At 38.5% G+C, this 21,086-nt stretch overlaps 1 protein-coding gene across 2 annotated transcripts in view; it reads left to right on the top strand.

The window, feature by feature from the left end:
• Positions 1-21,086, top strand: part of homer3b (homer scaffold protein 3b) — a 65,467-nt gene that overhangs the window by 29,946 nt on the left and 14,435 nt on the right. For both annotated transcript variants that reach the window (XM_036140991.1, XM_036140992.1), the window contains 3 exons: positions 7,128-7,136; positions 12,093-12,229; positions 19,716-19,872. In XM_036140991.1, coding sequence (XP_035996884.1) covers positions 7,128-7,136; positions 12,093-12,229; positions 19,716-19,872 — 303 coding nt within the window. The remainder of the gene's footprint in view (positions 1-7,127; positions 7,137-12,092; positions 12,230-19,715; positions 19,873-21,086) is intronic.

Here is a 21,086-nt window from a genome sequence, read left to right as displayed (position 1 = left end):
GCATCCCTAGTAACATTAAAGAAGTACCCTTGGGGCCAGTTTATACAGTTTATCTGCAAAAAAGTAGATTTTGGGGTGAGTTACACATTACGGTCGGAGTTTCTTATATTTTGGGGTTTAGATGCAGTTGAACTATATTTTTAAGATATATCTGTCTGTTTCTCTATGTATTCATTCTTCCGTCCATCCGTGCTACTGATTTGCTCATTTGAGCCCTGAAAGTATATTTTTGTAAAATCACTTGAAGGGAATGTCCTCGTTCAAAAAATGGACAGTAGGCCTACTATTCTCTGATACCAGGCCTTGAATTAGGTTACGGATGAACAATAGTTTCTGGCTGTGCGGACTTTCTGGTCTTACAAAGACGTTATGGTGACGGTCTGTCTTTTTAACCCCAGGGTTAATATGACAGCAGAGCAATGATATCCAGCACATTTGTTTCTATTTGAAAAACACATAAACCCACGAGAGATTAGATAAATCCCCATCTGGTTGCTCCATTATTCGCTCATTGGTTAACTCCATAAAAGATTTCATGCATTACAAATGGAGATCATTGGCAAGAAAAAAAAGAGTCAGTATTGAAGGTGTGCAGACGGGCTGTAATGATTGAGACTGAAAGAAAGAAGAATGAGGGATCGGGCGGACGGAGGATAAAGAGGGAGCTGAATCATCTATAATTGAAAGGAATATAGCTGCTGCTGCAGGAGCAATGGGCAACTTTCATCCTGCCAGCGCTGCTGGTTTTTGGTGAACTTGATGAGGTTCAGGTGGAGATGGAAACATTTTTTTTCTGCACTAACAATGGATAATAAGAGACAGAATGATGCTTTTCTGGCAGAATAAAACACACACATGCCTTGGAAATATTAGGAGGCCTGGAATTCACTCAGCAAAATAGGAGAAATTAGTTTTGCGTATAAAGGTTTGGAAATCCTTGAGTCTCTGTTATTGTTATTCACTTCTAAGAGTGTTACCTTGGAGCATCGACATAGATTATAAACAGACAAGTGTTTGTTTTTGCATTGTGGTTTGTGCACTTGGTGTAAGTCTTAACAAAGAGCCACTCAGCAGGTCTGTGAGACTGCAGAGTCACGCTGCCAGCAGCGGCCTCAGCCCTGAAACGCTCAGATAAGAGCTGATAGTTTGTCTCAGCCATTTATTTAGCCCAGCTGAGAGAAAACTCTCCTGGATGCAACAACACTCAGAGCATCAAAACCGATAGGGTCAGCTTCCCGAGCAGGAATGGAGCAATATTTTATCACAGTGGGTGACATTTAATGGCCACCCCATGGTAATAATTGTTTTAAACAACACTGAGGTGCTTCTCCCGGGGCTTTGTTGCAGGAATTATCTGCAAAGAGGTAGATGAAAGATTAGCAGGTTCAAGGTTACCTTATTCTGTGACATTTCCTTGCTGAGTTTCCTCTTTGATGCTATATCACTTTACAGAATAGAATATGAAACCTTTATTGTCGTTACTTTCAAATAGAGCAAGAAGCAGATAAACTTTCTACATTTATAGCCCAGTTGATGGATTTGTGCAGACCGCTCTAAGTGGGTTTTCTGGAGGCGGGGCAGCAAGAATAAACCCAGTCTCCACCAATATTGCTTATGACTTAACACAGTTTGTACCCAGAGAGGCGCCGATGAGGCTTGTCCGGGCTGATGCCAATTTAGATATTCTTCTGCGAGGTCTGGCATGATGATTCTGATTTTTATTTTTTTTAATGGAGACAGGTGAATATCAGGGAATTGCATAATTATCCTAATTTATGCGTCAAAGTACATGGCCTTAATTGATCTTTTCTTAACCTAAAAATGTGGATAAAAGTGCATGCTGTTGGTTGATGCATTCACACAATGAAAATGGTCAGATTTCTTTAGTTTTGATGTTCTTAATGAATACAGAAACAAACATTTCACATTTTTCAGTATTTGACCACATGATCAGGTCAACTCGGCTCATTATGATTGTTGCTGTTAGAAGATCCTGAATTCAAACCCCTGGGGTCTTTCTGCATGGTCTCCCTGTGCATGTGTGGGTTCTCTCTGGGAACTCTGGCTTATGTGCATGTATGCATGGATGTCCATAATGGATGGATGATTGTTAGTCGGTCATCTGCAATTTAACTTCTAAGGTTCCGCGATTCTTTCTATCCGTATACCATATTCTGACATTATTTGATAATGCTTGCTCTAAAGAGATAAAAACATTAATGGCTCGTCTAAACACATTTGCCAAAATATCAGACCTTCTTAGGCTTAGTGGGGAAAAACCTAAAGTTGGATCTTGGACTCGTTTCTTAGTTAAATTATAAAAAAGTAAAGTTTAGAAAAAAGACAGAATAAGTAAGTCTTTGACAGTATGTCTGTAAAAAACACAAAAATATCAGGTTCAAATCATTTTTAAACCTTTGGATTTGGTACTCCTGCATGATTGCCTGAGGAGTCATGGTGTGACAGTAACCCAGCCCTAGTTTCAGACCTGATTGAGATATCAACATCAAGAAAAAAAAAAAAAAAGTAGGATCTTTCATGAACTAAAATTATCCAAAGAACCACCTTCTTTTCTTCTTTTTAACCAGGACTTTATTATTGGCGGCATCACAACAACACTCATTCTTATGAGTTGGATGGGATTATTACAGCTGTGAAAACCCATCCAACATGAATAGTTTCCTGCTGTGTACAGCATGTAGGGAAGGAGACGGCGGCTTTTGTCTTAATTAATGGGCTAACAGAAAGTTGTCTTTAATACTTTATCATTAGAGGAAAAAACACAGATGAGAACAAGAATAAATGCTGTTTCCAGCGGTCTGTGAACTTATAGTTGTGAATTTCTGGGACACAGAGTCAAATAAAAATAGCTGCTTCATTGTGGTTGTAATACTAGTTACAAGCTTCATAAACAATTGTGTGAAAGCAGTTTAAGATTTTCTACAAGCACTTGTAGAAAATCTGACTTTCTCTTTCTCAGGTGGGAGCCCTAATGCGTCTGATGTTTTCTCTCAGTCTGTCACATGTACAGTCACGTGGAAGAAAAAAAATCACCCCATTAAATATTCATTTATTATGAAGAAATGTTCACATATTGATGTCTATTTAAATTTAGCTCACATGTGAAGAATTAAGCGTAGGCTAAACAAATATTATACAAAATGCTTGGAGAAGAGCTGAGGGTGAGGAAGAAAACGCAGCTCAGTAACAGCCGCGGTCAGTGAGAGGGTCTCCAGCCTTGCAGAGCCGTATCTTTGAAGCCTCAGGCTTCGCAGAGTGCATGTTCTGCCTCTGATACGCGAACGGCAGCAGGGGATCTGCCTGCAGTAAAGCTCCAGCTTTCAGCTGTATTTACACAGCTCAAACATGAGATGGGGGACTCAGTCAGATGAGAATGAAAAATGACAAATGGTACCTCCTAAAATCACGAGTGGAGAGACTGTAATCAGATCTTCGGACAGCAGTTATATTTATTTAGACGTTTTAATAAATGTTTTGTCCTCTGGTTTTATTACTTCTGGCATCAGATGGAGTTAGACCTACACTGGCATTTTTTTTCTCCTTACAGCTCCTTTTATGCAGGGTTGGAAAACATACAGAAAAAAAAATATATATATACAAAACAAAATTTTGTATAGTTTTGGTCTTTCTGTATGCATAAATTTAACTTTCAGCAAAAAGACAGGCTTTAATGTAGTTAAAATAATCGGTCTTAATGTATCTGTTGAGTTTAACAGGATGCAGCTCTGATGGTTTGGAGGCAGAACCAGGCTAAAAACCTCAAAGAGAGGCACAGTAAACGTAAATAAACAGTTTAATCTGCCTCTTATGAAAGGGTGCAGATGGTATGTCTCTTGTTCCCTCCTTACATGATTGAACTGTTCAGAGGCAGAAGGAGAAAGGAGCAAAAACCAACACATCAATATTTTAGGCCGCTGACTTTAAAGGCTTTAAAAGATCCTAAAGGAGCTGAATCTGCATGTGAGTGCAGGTGTGCTGTTTAGAGGGTGGGACAGGTGAGTGAAGCGAGGTCCAATATGGATGCCTGAATAATTAAAACGGGTCTCAATGAAACACAGGGTGTAGAAACAGAAACTTTAAAAATCTGGGGAGGGGGGTTGGGGTTCTGAATAAATAAGTAAAGACTGTGGGTGTGCTTAAGACAAACAGCGTTGTAGAGACATTGTGTTAAAAGCTATCTAGAAGGATGTTTAAACTTTAAACCATCAGTGTCATGGTGTGGATTATATTAGGCCTGCACAATTTTAAGAAAACCTGCAGTTGTGATGTTACCTTTAAATATTGCAATGCCAATACCGCATTGATTGTCAAACCACGATCTTTTTTTCTTTTTCATCATCATTACATCCTCACTACTCAAGGGTGCCACCAATGGGAGGCCAGGGGGTAGCAATCACTACGTCAGTTTGCTAACCAGAGTAATTACAAAACATTTTTTAAATACGTTTACTCATTGACAGGAAAAAATAAATAAACTAACCTCTCAATAACCTTAAAAAAGTAATGCCCCCTAGGGCTGGATGATAATTCAATAACAATATATATCGATCGACATATATATATATATAGCAATAAAAAAAAATGGTCAGTAAAAACTTCAGTAGAATAACAGTTTTCCTTAGTTTTGCATTCTAGGCATTTAAGTTAATATTACAGTCATTACATCCTCCCAACCAATCACAAAGCAGACCCAGAAACGCTCTGCTCCCCAATCTCCACCCCCGTCAAAGACTTCAGAGAACACGCGTTATTTTTTCTTTAAAAAAAAAAAAGCCAAAAAAGTTGTTTTGGTAAAAAGTTGGTTGAATAAAGGGTTGAGTTTGAATTCAGTGTTTGTGTGTTTTGTATCTAAAGATAGGTCGCTGAGCAACAGCATAAAATGGCAAGGGCTGCACTTAAAATATATATTTTTAATTTGGTAATTATCAAAATCGATCAATATGATTTCTATTTTAGCGATATGCTTTTTTTTCTATATCATCCAGCCCTAATCCCCCCCACTGCCTTCTTAAATAATAAATTTTCTTTGATTCACCACATTTTTGGAAGGTTGACATCAATTTCACCAGCCACACATCGCCACCATCAATAAATCATTTAAGTGGAACCTGTTTGGCGACACGAAGTAGGCTAAAAGATTTTAAAAAATGACACAACATACCTTGATCTAAAGTAAATTCAAGAACAGACAAGAAATAAAGTCGTTAATGACATCTCTTCATCTGGAAAGGGTTTTGGAGATATTTAGTAAAGTGGTTCACTGGGACCACAGTGATGGTAACTATCCACAAATGGAGAAAATGGAGAACAGTGGCCACGCTACCAAAATTACTCCAAGACTGCGTTGACAGCTCACCAAGGAGGTCACAAAAGAATTCAGAATAATATCCAAAGCGGTGCAGACCTCAGTAGTTCCAATCAAGGTCATGGAGTTCATGATTCAGCAAGAAGACCGTAAGGATCGTCACATGATTCGCAACAGGAATCCCGATAATCCTCAAGATGTTTGTGAAAGTTTTGGGAAGTTGAATTTTAAAGATGATGTGGATCCTGTGTATTCGGGCAAAAGGAGATGGATAATACCAGCAGTCCATATGGTGGTGGAAGTGTGATGGTCAAGGTGCTCAAGCAAATGCTTTGCTGCTTCAGCGCCAGGATAACTTTTTAGTTGATGAAACTATGAATTCTGCTCTTTACCAGAAAATCCTGAAGGAGAGTTTCCGGCCATCATTAAGGGACCTGAAGGTCAAGCAGACTAGGGATGTGGCGTGGAGAAAAAAGAGCCAACGTATATCAGCATGTCCCCCTCTGTTCTGCTGGGAAAAACCTTGGGTCCTGTATTTCATTTACATATTACTTTAAAGGGGACATGTCATGCTTTTAAGTTCCTCCTTTCACATTTAAATCATTCTTGTGGTCGCTATAAAGTGGAACTGCAATGCTTTGATCTGAATTTCTCGTCATTGCTGCCCCACAGCCTCTCGTTTTATCCTGTTCTGAGGTGCATCTAAGAGCAACTCGTTTTGGTGCTGTCGCTTTAAATGCAAAGGAGGCACTCGACACCCCGCCACCGTCCAGGTGGCAGAGCGTTCCACTCCATCCTGTTTTTGTTGCATGCTGGGGGACAGTTTAATGAATTGTGTGAATCAACACACCCAACAACCAAACATTTCCACTTAGTCAGTTGTAGCTTCGGCATCCTTGAGCTTGGACTACAAAATTGCGGTGAACAAAATAAAAATGGCGGATTTGTGAAGCTGATAAGCCAGAAGTCCATGACCTTGTTTAGCAGCTCCGCAGCAAATGCTGTGATGTACTTGTTCAAAAACCTTAATAGAGAATAGAGAAAACTAAACAGCTTGCAAAATATGACTCAAACAGAATGTAAAGATATCTATGCAGCAACTGAAGAGACTACATTCATTATTTCTGCAGTCCTAGAGACAAAATATATTTAATGGCTAAAAAGACTGGATTTTGCATACGTCCCCTTCATATGTACATGTACCAACCTACCTAAGCAGTGCTGAAGACCATGATGTCCCCCAACCTCCCCAGCCATTAATCCAGGAGTATAAAACTCCACTCCTTGAGGGCAGGTGTCCTGCAGCATCCCTGGTCCAACACACCTGAATGAAATGGAAGAATTATCTGCTGATGAGGACTTTACAGAAAATAACACCAACTTCTTGGCGCCAGATTTCAAATCCCATGTTAAGGGGTTCGCTAAAGTCCACGTCTTAACGGATCAAATGTTGTTCTGACAGCAAAGGATGCAGCAACAAACTATTAGGCATCAGATCTGACTCATCTATATTTACATTTATGGTACAAATAAAAAAATTACAGAATCAGTTCAGCATTATTGCTGGCTTCCTTGTTGATGACTGACTTTAGGCTCTCAAGTTGCTATTTCTGTCAAAACGAGGAAAAGGGACCATAACATCTCAAATATGTGCAGAACCAAAGATGTCCGGTGCAAGACGTACAGATGGATCACTGTGTTGTTAAAATGGTTGTTATGGGTATACTTTTAATCTAATTCTTTTTTTCTCGCCTGTTTTCTCCCCCACTGCTGCATCTTTGGACATGTTCATCCATCCCAGCTCTCGCAGGTGCGTGACGGCACACACTCCACACAATAATCAAAGAGCAATAAAAACACACGCCTCTTAGCGTTGCAGTTGGATGGCAGTTTTAATGTTGCATAGCCTATCAGGCTTGATATTTCATCTTCACTCTGATCAAAGCTGAATTCAGGGCAAAGTTAGCTGCAGCAAACGAGTGAGAGGTGGAAGCAATAACAGCGATACAGGATGTAAGTGTATTTGTATGTATTATTTAAATATGTAGTTTTTAGCTCATACACCAGCACACACACGGATGTTCACTTATTTGTTTTTTTTTCTGTCTCTGCTGTGAAGTGACTTCTTTTTTTTATCTCACTCTCTCAGAGAGCATATCCATGTATGAAATAAAGCTTTAAATCTGCAACGACTTAAACTTAATCTATAGTTTGAATTATTCATTAATAACAACCAGATGATCTGTTGGTTCCTGCGCTGGACCAAAGTGGTATTTTTCTCCTCTCAGAGATTATCCACAGGACTTAGCTATGTGTTTTACTTCCACACCCGTCCACAGAGAAAAAAATAAACAGAAAGCTGCTGAGCTTAAAGAACTCTCGTCCTCAGGGGAGTTCAGCCACGCTCTTTCATATGAATAATAACAAAATCTCTTTCTGCAGTGCAGGGTTGTAACATTAAGAGAGTTCAAGTTCAGGTTTTTTATGCAAGAAAGAGGAAAGAGCTAATTTATCATCTTGGTTTCACTATGCGATGCGCTAATCCGAAGCCCAAATAAAGTTCTAGTCAGAGGTTTGCATTAACTCATAATGGATAGTAATGTGAAATTAGTCTGGGGCTTCTAATGATGCATTTTTCTTCTTCTTAAGGGGTTTAATTAATATACTACAAACAACTTCAATGATTTTTACAAACAAGGATTGTGTCCACGTTTTTTTCTAGGATTTTTCCCCCCATCAACACAGGGTCATATTCATTAAAACTAAAAATTAGCAAGTTGAAACTGGACCATATTCTGGTGGAATATTTGATTGCTTATTTCAGCAGAACTATGTAGGTTACCATATTTTTTAGACTATAAGGCGCACTTAAAATCCTTACATTTTCTCAAAAGTTGATTGTGCGCCTTATAATCCGGCGCCTTTATATACAATTACCATGCTTGTGTTCACTGACTGATTTTATGTGGTACAATGCGCTCAAAGATCTGTTAAAATGTGTAAGTACGACTTTGGTTAGCAACGAATGGATATTCGGAGCATTACGGTACACCAACTACTCTGCCCTGCTGACAGAGACCCATAGCTCTCCCTCTCAGGAGGGGCAGAGTAATATTTACACACTTCGGAAGAATAATTGATGCGCTTTATAATCCGGTGCACTTTATGGTCTGAAAAATAGGGTAGCAAATATTTACACTGCAAAAACGGAACTAAAAATAAGTAAAATGTTCTTAAAATGAGTGCGTTTGTCCTTATTTGAGCAGGTTAATAAGATGATTTGCCAATGGAATAAGATTTTTGCACTTAAAATAAGAACAACTCATTTCCATCATCTTATTTCAAGTCCAGGATGTCTAATTATCTTATTTTAGGGGTCAAAATTCTCATTCCATTGGCAGATAATCTTATTTACCTGCTCAAATCAAGGACAAATACACTAACTTTAAGAACATTTTACTTATTTTTAGATCTATTTTTGCAGTGTAGCATTTTAGGCCTTTGGAAAAAAACAATCTAGAAGCCAGATTAATCCATTCCAAACTATTTCTAACTTAGAATTCAGTTTCCAGATGAATCATCTACTTGTGTCTAAGTTTCAAGCATGTAAGCTGTACATTTAAGGCGATCTTAAATAACTTGTGGGTCAATATTCCAATCACTTGGTACATAGCACTACGAGGACTAGCAGCAAAGCATCTCTGCACCCTGATGCTACCATCCCCATGCTTGACAGTCACATCATCATTAACTCAAAGATGCCTGAACACCAGTGTCAATGTGGTACACTAAGTGTGACATCAGCATAGACTGACATGAAGCTGACCAAGGAAGAATTGCCTGTACTACAATCCACACCTTGGAGCTTTACTTAAATTTTGTAGGTGCCTACAAAGTTGTTGATGGTTTAAAAGCCTGTGGTTTCTTCACACACTGCAAAAACAGATCTAAAAATAAGTAAGATGTTCTTAAAGTTAGTGTATTTGTCCTCAATTTGAGCAGGTAAATAAGATGATTTGCCAATGGAATAAGATTTATGCACTTAAAATAGGAACAATTCATCTCCATCATCTTATTTCAAGTGCAGGCTGTCTAATTATCTTATTTTAGGGATCAAAATACTCATTCCATTGGCATATAATCTTATTTACCTGCTCAAATCAAGGACAAATACACTAACTTTAAGAACATTTTACCTATTTTTAGATCCGTTTTTGCAGTGCAGCTTGTAAAGAGACAGTTAACCATATATTAAATGGGCGTGCGTAAATATTCAGACCTGTGTGTATAATTTTGACCCTGTGGGAATTACAGAAAATCCATAATAAAATCAAACTTCCGTATCAAATTGTTGTTTTTAAGATTCATTGCAGCTGTATATTGATAAAACAACGTTTCACATAAAATCATTAAGACAAACTGACCTTACATTTCACCAGAGCTATTTCAAATTTGGCACAATATTTTATTGCCATTTTGAGTCCATGACTGCTGATACGCTTAAAATGTAGCTTCTCACCAAACCCTCAAACTGCAGTGTGGCACGTTTGCATTCATCATGTTTAGTCGCACGCAAACACCGGACGAAGCCACGGAACAAGAATCAGTGCATCAGTAATTTCCTGTTGAGTCCAATCAGACCTTTGAGGCTATATGAAGACAAAACAGCTGGGCTGCACACATGGCTGCTTGTTCTGCTCGGAGCTTGTTTACAGGAGCCCAGATGGGACATGTGCAGCGCCGGCAGACTGAACTCCCTCCCGTGTTGCTCCTCTGTCTTTTGTGCTCTGTCCTAATGGCAGTTCTGGGTCTACTACTAAACACCTAAAGTGCACTTTAAAGCCAAATTAACAATGAAGGGATCTTTGTCAAAATGCAGAGTTGGTACTTTTTGTTAATGGTTATGTGGGAAATTAATGGCGTTAATGTTCCATGAGAATGTCCACAACTGCAGTCAAGTTCTGAAAGATTTACCCCAGACTTAAATTTTTTAATGAAGACGTGGCAAAATTGATGCTTTTGCCACAATAACATCTGCAACTATTTTCAGGTATTTACCAGCTTGGTACATCTACATTAGGGATTTGCAGTGTGGACAGTTAATATTTGGTTAACTGTCTCTTTTATTCTCTCATTTTATTTGAGGTTATTATTGCAAAGTCTGTAAATATGATGATAAACAAAAAACATCTTAAAAAATCATCACAATCTTTTTGGCAAAAATATTTTTCTCAAATGTGGCTCTGAAAATAAAATTGACCCAATATCAGAAAGGGTACTTCAATGGACCAGTTACATCTACTAGTTCAAATTTAGTACTAAACAGCATTGTAATTGCATTTAATTATGTTTAAAATACACTGTTGTCAATCCTCTTGTGACAGTGAAAAAAATGTCCAAGCGGAGTAATCATCGCCTGTTACCGTTTATCGGTATGATAAATTATAATTCTTATCAGGGGGAAAAAATCATTGTCATGATAACAATAAAATAACATAATTATTGTGCATCTAGAGACGGAAATTTCTGCTCGATCTTCTTTGCAAAACAGCTCAACCTCAGTCAGACAGGACTTGGTGGTTCTGCAAGCATTAGTTTTCAGATGCTGCTACAGTTTCTCAATTTGAATACATAGATGGTATTTGGCCATTGTAGCTCTGGCTTAAACATAACCACCTAAAGCTCCTGCTTCTGTCAAACTACTGTCCTAAAGCGCTTGTGTGTCTTAAAACCACCACAACAACCACTGATCAGAACTTTTCCAATTTTAGCTCAGGCTGTACTTTTAGGGTCCTTGTCCTTCTTGAAGGTAAAACTTCCCCCAAAACTCACATTATTTGCAACCTCTAAGTGCTGTTGTCCACCCGACTCGGTTCCTCCCAACTTATCTTCGCCTGTTTAGTGCTTCGACCGGTCTAAAAATGCCTGGAAGAGGGAAACGCCTCCTGGGTGTTGCCTTGCGTGGCCAATACAAACCTGTGAACTGGGCCTTATGTAGCCCAGTCTTCATTTCGTCAAGTTTCCCCAGCTTCACCAGTCGTTCTCGTCACAGCTGTGCAGGGTTCGATAGTGAATGAAGGCCACCAGTGCCACAAAAAAAAAAAAATATATATATATAATTTTTAAAAAATTACTATATACCTCTGGGCTACTTCTCTTAATTAATAGTTTTCATGCCCTTCCAGTCAGTCATGTCTTGGCTGCTTTGCTATTGGGCCGTTATTTCCAAATTTATTTTTTTATTCAATGATGGACTGATGAACAGTGCTCTGTGAGATGTTAAAACCTGCTTTTTTTCCCACACACAATAGCTGTAATTATAGTCAGAAAAAATTACAGTCAAGTAACTTTATTTACTGAAAAGGGTCTTAGTTAAGTCAGTCATCTCCACTCGATTTTATTTAGCTGTATTATACTCAAAGGGGCTGAATGCAACACCGTTGTCAGACTTTAACTTGCAATAAAAGAAAATAATGTATTTATTTTTCTTCTTCACAATGTATCTCTACTTTGTCGTTATGTGATCCATCACATAAAACATTAATATAATACAATGTTTGTGGCTTAGATGTAAAAACATGTGAAAAGGTCAATGGTATGAATACTTTTGCAATGCGCTCTACACAAGCTGCAACATGTTTTGTTGGAGGTTTTTGCACAACGAGCCTCGTTGAATAATACTGTTCCGCTGCTTGTTTCATGCCTACCATGAAGCTGGTGTCATTAGAATAATGTTTTGTTTTCTCTACCCCCCGTGGCGCCGTAGGAGCTGTCGGAGGAGCGTCACTCTCCGCCGCTGCTGACAGTTAACGGGCCCGGAGAGGAGAAGCTGTTTCGCAGCAGGAGCGCAGAGGTGGAGCTGACGGTTGAGAAGGAACGGGTCAAAAAGATGCTGTCTGAGGGGTAAAGAAAGAAATTGTTTACATGTCCGGCACGTTTAAACCAAGCTGAGAAAGGTTGATCGATAAAAAATATCATAAAGTTAAACATGAGTGGGTTTCAGGTTTCTAAATATCTATGATTTCAGATATTTCTGTGTGGTTTTTGGGTGTTTTGTTAAATATAATGTATTAAATATTCTGCTGTGAAGAATCCTTACAGATTTCTTCTGTTTTTTTTTCAATCTTTTCTCAAATACATGTTTCCAACTGTAAAACAAATTTTACCATCTAACAAAGATTTCCAGAGTAAATAAAAAAAAAATCACTTATAATAAACAAAGACTGGCCAAAAGAAGCCACACCGAATAAATCCACCGATTCGTCCATTTGTCCTTCCATCCAATCAATCAGTCCAGCTAAATAAAAGTGTAGAGTCGCAAAAGCTTTTATTTTTCAACTTTAAATCAAAGGAAAAACATATTTGTTTTTATGCTTTAATACAAAGAAAATCATCAAATCTTTCCATAAAAAGGAAAATCTGCTTGGCTGACTGCAACTTTAATAAATTCAACCATGATTTAAAAACTGCATTTTGCATATACTCAGGTTATCGTACGTTTTTAAACTATGTTTGATATGAAACATTTAAGTGTGATGAAAAACTAAAAATAGAAGAAATCCAAAAGTGATCAAATATCTTTTTGCAGCACTATGTGCATAAACTATATTTCAGAGGCAAGGGAAAGCCAGTTTATCTGCATAGCACCATTCAAACACAAGCCAAGCCAACCCAAAGTGCTTCACGGGACATTAAAGCTATGAAGGAAAGAAAATAACAAAGCCTAAAAATAAGTGAATTGCTTAATATGTGTTAAAGCACAGATATTAAAAACATAAAAAAGGCAAATATATCAAACGGTTCATTAGTGAGATTATTTGATCAAAAGCTGCTGTCCACAGAAATGTTTTCAGTCTCCACTTAAAGGAACAAGCAGTTTCTGCACACGTCAGCTAGTTTGTTCCAGATCTGAGGAGCATAGAAACAAAACGATGCCTCACCTGGTTTACTCCAGGTAAGCAGATGTCTGGTGACCTTACGGTTCAACACTGTTCATACTTGGCAAGCATCTCAGCAATGTATTTCAGCCCAACACCCTGTATGGACCAATGGGAGATTTAGAAATAGAAACATGTTAGGATTCCTAAACAAACATGTACCAATATCACTTAATCATTAGAATAGGGAGCATATTAGAAGGTTGCAGAGCAAGTTTTGTTTGTAAAATTTTATGTCAGCAAACCCTCTACTAGTTAAAACTCATGGGCAAAACAAAAAGCAGAGCTTAACAAAAAACAGTATATTTCTTTTAGTTTTTAAAGAATTCCTAGTCAGACAAAGTGGAACAAAATGTTTTTACAACCTATTGTCTTATATTTGGGCAGAAAAATGGATGCACTCCAGAGAACTCTTATTTACATTGTGGATTTTCATATATATATATATATATATATATATATATATATATATATATATATATATATATATATATATATATATATATATATATATATATATTTGTTTGAACAGAGACAAGGAAGAGACATGCTATATGAAGGTTTGTGCTGTTGTTTTCTGATCACAGTAACACACAGAGAGACTAAAATTAAACATTAAAATTAAATTCCAGAAGGAGCAACAGATGTTTGTGTGACTGAGAGCTTGGTTTGTTGTTCATCATGGTTCAGAGAGTGACTGCAAACATATCTACATCCCAGGAGCGAATATAAAAGCCAGATTTGCGTTGTTGAACTCCTGTTTGAGCACAGAGCTTTTAATTTATTTAAAGAGTGCGTGGCTCGATTGGGGCTCTTCCTTTGCAATTTAGCATTTACTTGTACGAACACAAAGTTCTTTTAGCAGAGTGGTGCCCTTGTGGTTAGAGTAGGACGCTTGCAGGTAAGACTGCAAGTTCCCTGGTTTGAATCCCACAGACCGTCACTCTCAGTCCCTGAGCAAGACGCTTAGCCCCAAAGTGCTCCCTGGCTCCAATACAGTAGCAACACATTGCCCCCTAAGGGATGGGTCAAAAGCATTATTATTGTTTTGGGGAACAAAAATTGGTTAATCAAATAGCCATTTCTTTTTGGACAATTTTGAACAGTCACATGACTTTTTTGCAGGTTTGGTAAAGACATCATTTTAGATTTGATCAACACACATCGAACCTGAACTGTTTATTTCCAAAACAACAGCAGCGTTGCTTTGAGAAAAGCGGGAAATTGTGTGAAAATTGGAAAAAATGTTGAGTTCTTTGACAGTTACCACAATTTACAATAACTATCTGCACTTTTGGTTGGCCTTCTGGTGTAAGAGCAAAGGTATATTTGTAGTTAAAAAGCCATTCAGGTGAATGATTGCATTTGAAGTTGTTCTGGAGCTCAGTCATCTTTGTTTATCCAACTTTATCATAGAAATGCACCAAGCAGATGTTTTCTGGCCAATTTCCAGTTTTCTTTGAGGTCTGACCTGCAGATTCCAAATTTGGCCCATTTGGTATGGGACAAGTTACAGTGTTATACTTATACTGTGTTAATGCAAACATAGATTGAGCATAAAAGCAAACTTATGTTGCAGGATGTTAAATAGAGGCAGTAATTTTTAATCCAACAGAAATTGAGGAAATTACAAGATTACCGTCAATTCTTCATCAAAGCATATCTCCCTAACCTGCATGTGATTTCTACAGAAAAAAAAAAAAGTGTGTACATTGAAGAACATTGCCACCAAAATAGTGGGAGTTTTCAGTTTTGATGCCGTTAATATACAACAATACAAGACTCAGATGTCTTGCTTTTGTCAATTCTTGTGTTAGGATTGGATCTTCAGATCAACAGTCAGAGCCTGTGAAAAGTGTCCATTTTGTTCACTTGCTGATTGATTGGAGCATTACAACCTTTATTCTAGGTGATTACCTCGAGAGGCCGTTATGAGTCAATTCTCCCTCTGTCCGTCTCTGATTAAGCCTTCACTTTAAAAACTGAGTGGTGCAAAAAGGGTTTCTAAAGACAGACCCACTTGAGTGAAACCTACTCTGCCAACTATAAACTTGTAGGGGATCCATTATTACTAAACTTATTGAGACACCAGTTCTAATTTAAAAGAAAAACATGTTAATACATATGTATAAATTATGTGCTTAATAATCTTCTAAAAACACGTGCTGGTAAACAAACACCCTCTTAAATTTCTTATGGTACTGCTGTGACGATATATGACACTTTTTTTATATAAATTAAGATGTGGTGTGTTTAAACTCTTTCTTGAGGCAGATTGTCTTTAAACTTACAGCACGTGTTTACATTCATAGTCTATTTTTGTGATGAGTAGGAAAGCTGATATTTTGGCAATACTGTTACTGAGAAGACGCATTATTGTCAAAGGGATGGATCGCAGTTCTTACCACTGTTGCCTTGCAGCAAGAAGGCTTGGGTTTAAATCCTGGCCAGGGGCCATTCTGCATTGAGGTTTCACCTTCTTTCCTTGTCGTGTCTGGGTTGGTACTGTGACTTTTTTACCCCACTGTTCAAATTAATGCATGTTGGGTTATTTAATGGGCTGCACAGTGCAGCTGGCACCACTGTTGGGCTGCAGCAATGGGTTCCTGGGTTCGAAACCCTGGGTAACCTGACTCCGCCAGATGGATTTGCTCCGCATATCCATCTGGAAACCTTCCGTTGAAGTAATTTTGGGAAGGGGCGAAAATACTGGTTAGCTGATTGGCCTATGTTGGTGATAGACGGGCCAAACAAACCAATCAGATCAACGAAGCATATGACGTACTAACAGCGACGACGAAAACACAACCACAAGCTCTTGCCGAAACCAGTCGGGAGAAGAGCAAAAACATCTTTTCCTCTGAGAAAAGCCTCCAGAGCAGTGTTTTGCTCTTCTTTCAGTGAAGAAATACTCTGTAATTCCGATAAAACTTGCTCGATAGCCCCGCTAACGCTTGTTTTATAGGCTGAAGCCGCCATGTTCTTTAGACTGAACTGACGCGCTTCTCGTTGCGTCACACCTCAACCCGCCTCAAAGCCAACGCTGATTGGACATTCGTTTGGTGAACTGCTCCAAATTTTCTTTAACGGAGAGTAGCCAGACTGATCTGCGAGTGAAACCTTGAAAGCTCGCGAGATCAGGATGGTCTCACGAGGCTAAACCCTGGGGCCTTTCTGCATGTTCTCTCTGCATGTGTGGGTTCTCTCTGGGTACTCCGGCTTCCTCCCACATTCCAAAGACATCCCTGTTCGGTTAACTGGTCTCTCTAAATTGCCCTTAGGTGTGAGTGTCTCCATATTGCCCTGTGCTGAACTGGGGACCTGTCTAGGGTGGACCCACTAACCACTGTAGTAAGGCTCCGGCCCCTCTGTAACCCTGCATGGATCATGCGGGACTGATGGATGGAGCTTTCGGCATAACATTTCTACCAAACGGATTTTCTCTCACCCTCTTTGCAGTGTGTTTTATTAGCAGTCACAGCTTTATTCTGGTCAATTAAACAGCGAAGAGCTAAACAAAAACAAAAGCAAGGTAATCTCAGGTATCCCTCTATCCCTCCATAGACGAGCTGTGAGCTCGTTCTGAGTTGTAAAATTCACACAACCTGCTGTCAGTTTACGGTCCACCAGCAAAAATCTCCAGCTGTTCATGTTAAAGCAGCTGCTGTCAACTACACCAAAAACAAGTAGGATGCACTAGAACAGTTGTGTTTCCTCGAGGTTAACACTTACTTGAGTTTAGCTTTAGAAGGACAGACAACAGGACATCAAGAAATCATGATGTTCTCTGTTTTGCTCTCACTGCCTGGTCCAGCTGCCTACATGTTTGACAGATCTAGCTCACTGTAACTTTGTAAACACAAAGATTCATAACCGAAATAAACTGATATGATATATAAATGTTTTCTAGCGTGTTTGGTTTTTATACATACACACGCAGAGACAGTGAGAGAACGCACGACGGCCGTCAGCGTGAAATGATCCGGCTGTTTTACACGCTCGTGCCAATTATCCGCTAAAGGTAATTAAGAATCAAACTACTTCACCGAAAAGCAGTGAGACGAATTTAAAGTAACTTTTTTTCACAGACTAGTGGAAGACTGAAGCAAAATCTGGAATTAACTCTTGCTTAAATTTAGTTTTTAAATAAATGTGCAAAACATATTTAAACAATCTGACAATAGGTGGCTAATTAACAATTGTGAACTTTTTAATCCAGGTCATTATTGGCCTTTATTGCAGTTTTTGTCCATTAAAAAAAAAGAAAAACATTTAATGAAAGGGATGTGAAAAAGGTTCATACTGAAGGTACCTGACTGCTCCTCAGCTTAGCAGCGACTAAGCTTCATTATGGTGGTCATTATTGACTACTAAACCCCTCATGTGAGAACAGGACCCAGGAAAGCTATTCTCTGCTGCCTTACAGCCTGTTATCCCTGGGATTTTTCTTTATGGTTTTCATAAGCCTAAGCAGACTCTTCCCTCCTGTTGCTATGGTTTTATGAGGGCCAAGCTGTTTAGTTGTCAAGGCAAAGATTTCCTCCTGAACTGCATCTTTTCAGCTGAAGGCTCTCTGCTTTATTACATATCTCCACTGAATCCCGACCTTTACCGGCATGCCAGATCTTTAGCACTTCCTAATAAAGCAGAACACATTACTTTGCTTTGAGTTGGTATTAATATATGACCCACCGGTGTAATTTTCCACTGCTGAGGATGTGTGCTGATGTGTTTTGGTTCACGTTGAAAATTAGGGTCTTAGAAATTACCAGAAAAAAATCATCACTGTGCTTTAATATTGATATAATGGCTTACTAGCTTGTTTTAATATCCCACAAGCTGTGTTAGAGCCAAAACAAACTACAATGCAAGCCACGTTTATTGGCACCCCCGGTGAAGGTTTGGAAATAAAATAAATAAATCTTTTATTATAGTGGTATAATCTAATACAGGGCATTTTTAAAGAATCCTCATCTTTAATTTGAAACATTTCAAAGAAAACATGCTTTTGACAAAGTAACAGATGGGACATTTACATACACCCCTGCTGTCCATACTTTGCACAACCTCCTCTCACCAACAGGACATCGCTCAGTCTTCTAGTATAACATTTAACAAGGTTAGGGCATAAAGACAGGAATCTTTAACCATTCCTCTTTGCATCATCTCTCTCCTCCAGATTTTTTTTTCTTGTTGGCTCATTGCTCAGGTTTTCTCTTGGGTTTAGGGCTGGGGGCTGAGATGGACTTTAAGTCTGATGAATCATTTCTGTGGGGATTTTCACTATATGTTATGGGTTATTGTTCTGTATTGATGACCCATGTGTAGTTTACTGGTCCAGCATGATTTAAAATGCCCTGGCATTTTAAAGAGTCTTTACTTCTGTGCACTCTAGCAAGGCTCCTGGGCAATATAAAGTAGAACCAGGTCCACAGCATCACAAACAGTCTACCGTCCTTAACAGTGAGCATGAGACGGGCTTTTCCTCTTATTCAACCTTTGTATTCAAACCTCTGCAGGTTTTTTGCCAAAACGCCCAATCTTGGTCTCATCTGACCAAAGCACACTGATCCGGTTAAGGTTCTAGTAGAACTTGGTGAACTCCACATGTGCACATTTGTGTTGGTAGGACAGAGAATGCTCTTTTCTTGCGTCTTTCTTAGCAGAAGCCAAAGAAAATCCTAAAAACTTTATTTATATTTATGTGAAACGGTTAAATGGATATCAGGGATTGTATCACGAGAAATTTTGTTAATGTTTTTGTGAGTGGGAAGGTTTCCCCACTGAAAAAAATATCATGTTTTTTCTAAGTATTTACTATAGCAGAATATGTTTTCCCAACTTCAACAGAGGCTCTAGTATATGTGTAAAAAACACATTTGGACCAGTATTTTAAAATGTATTTTCTACATGTTTCAGATCATTGCAGTATCAATGTTGTTCTGCGTTTAAACTGGATTTAGTAACTTCTTGGTGGTAATTCCTCCCAGGTGTTTGGAAATTGACCCAATTTTTGGCTCCTGGCTTTTTTTTGTTGTTTTTTTTTTGTTTTTTTTTCCAGGTGAATGGTTTGGACTGCATAGATACACGGCTTTAGGCCTATTAGCCCCTTCACCAAACCATACCTCCGTTTCAAAACAATATTTTTTCATTTCATCTCAACCTACTTTCATTTCTCACCAGTAAACAAGGTCTTTCCTTCCCACGCACTCAAACATTGCATATCAGCTTATTCCTCCATGTAGTTAAATGTTTTGAGATAAATCATAGTAAAAATGGTCAAATCAAATATATTACTTAATTTAACTGTACATTATTTACAGACAATTTAGTTTTGTAGCCTTTTTTCCATTTATTAAGGTTCTGATCCTTGTTTCAGTCAGCTGTTATGAAATGTGAACATTTACAAAACAAAATATATCTGAGCAACCTCCTGTTGGTTATGTCATCAGGTCCATGTGCGAGCTCAACATGGAGGCCGAACTCTTCACTCTGCAGGACAGCAACGCCAAGCTGGTGGCAGCGCTGCAGGAAGCCAACAGCAGCGTGGAGCAGTGGAAGAAACAGCTGGCAGAATACCAGGAGGAGACGGATCGCCTCCGAGACCAGGTGAGCACCTATGGCGCTAGAAAAACTGACCTGGATCCGTTTTTATTACAATTTTTTTTAACAAATTCATGTCAATGCATTTGGTTATAGCTTTCAGATGAAATAATACACTGCTGGTTAAGTTGCAGCCAGTAGACACGTTGCATAAAAAGCTTTCTAGGTAAGGAAATGACTCATAAGCATCAATATTTTTCTGGTTTATTAAAGGAGTGTTTATTATTATATCCAGCACAGGTGCCAAAGGGGAAGAAGGTGATGTTTACGCATGATTATGGTTGTAATTACATTTTTAAGAAGTGTATGTGCTGTTGCTATGGTTATGCTTTTCTAATTGAAGTGAATGTGTTGGTTGATTTACATTTTAAGATTGGCAGATGATTAAAACGTAATTTTTGCGAAACAAAACAAAAAAAGCCCGGAAGCTGACTTTAGCTGATGAAAAAAATTAAGTGTCTTAGAGAATTTGGATCTTATGTGGACTCAAGCTGTCTTGTTGTCTTCTGTCTCTTCATATAATCCCAGATTTATCCTGCAGAGTCAATTGTATGTTTTTCAGGATGAATTTGGGCTTGATTAAGAGTATCCAATGGTTTTTATGATATTTAAAACAATTGAACATCTCTGAATCCTGGGATCCAGAGATACTCTCTTTTCTAGCCATCCTGACAGAATGCCACAACCGAGGGTATCATTTTATTAAAATCATATCTTATCTAAATCTGCAGTTTACTTATAAATATGCAAGGCTTCTGTGTCGCCAACAGCAGTTTCAAGCTGCTGTAGGAGACAAAACACTATCAGTGTTTTCATCAACTTTTCAGTTGCACGAGAGGATGTCCATTGAGAGGGGGGGGGGGGTTCCTATTCAGAAAGTTTTAATCACCGGATTTCTTCACACAACAAGGAATTTTACTTTGGTTCCACTTTGCTCTGAGTGAAGGCATTGTAAGCATAATATAGGTAAATCTAAATATTTTTTCTTGTCAATATGAATGTATATATGTCAAATAAAAAGAACTAGGTTGTTGCAAATAAGCATGGTATTGATCTAGCTACACTGTTAGAGACTAAACAGTTTGTGGGGTCTGCGGAGATGTTAGCTGCCTTTTGATCCTGGACCTGCACAGATCCTGCATGGAGGGAAGGTGAGCCTCGATGATACTCTTTGCAGACCTAACTGTTCCTTGTAGTCTGGACCTATCCTATTTTGTGGA

The sequence above is a fragment of the Fundulus heteroclitus genome, chromosome 9, assembly GCF_011125445.2.
Source record: "Fundulus heteroclitus isolate FHET01 chromosome 9, MU-UCD_Fhet_4.1, whole genome shotgun sequence".
Lineage (NCBI taxonomy): Eukaryota > Metazoa > Chordata > Actinopteri > Cyprinodontiformes > Fundulidae > Fundulus > Fundulus heteroclitus.
Note: the sequence above shows the minus strand (reverse complement) of the source record. Positions and strands in the feature narration are given on the sequence as shown.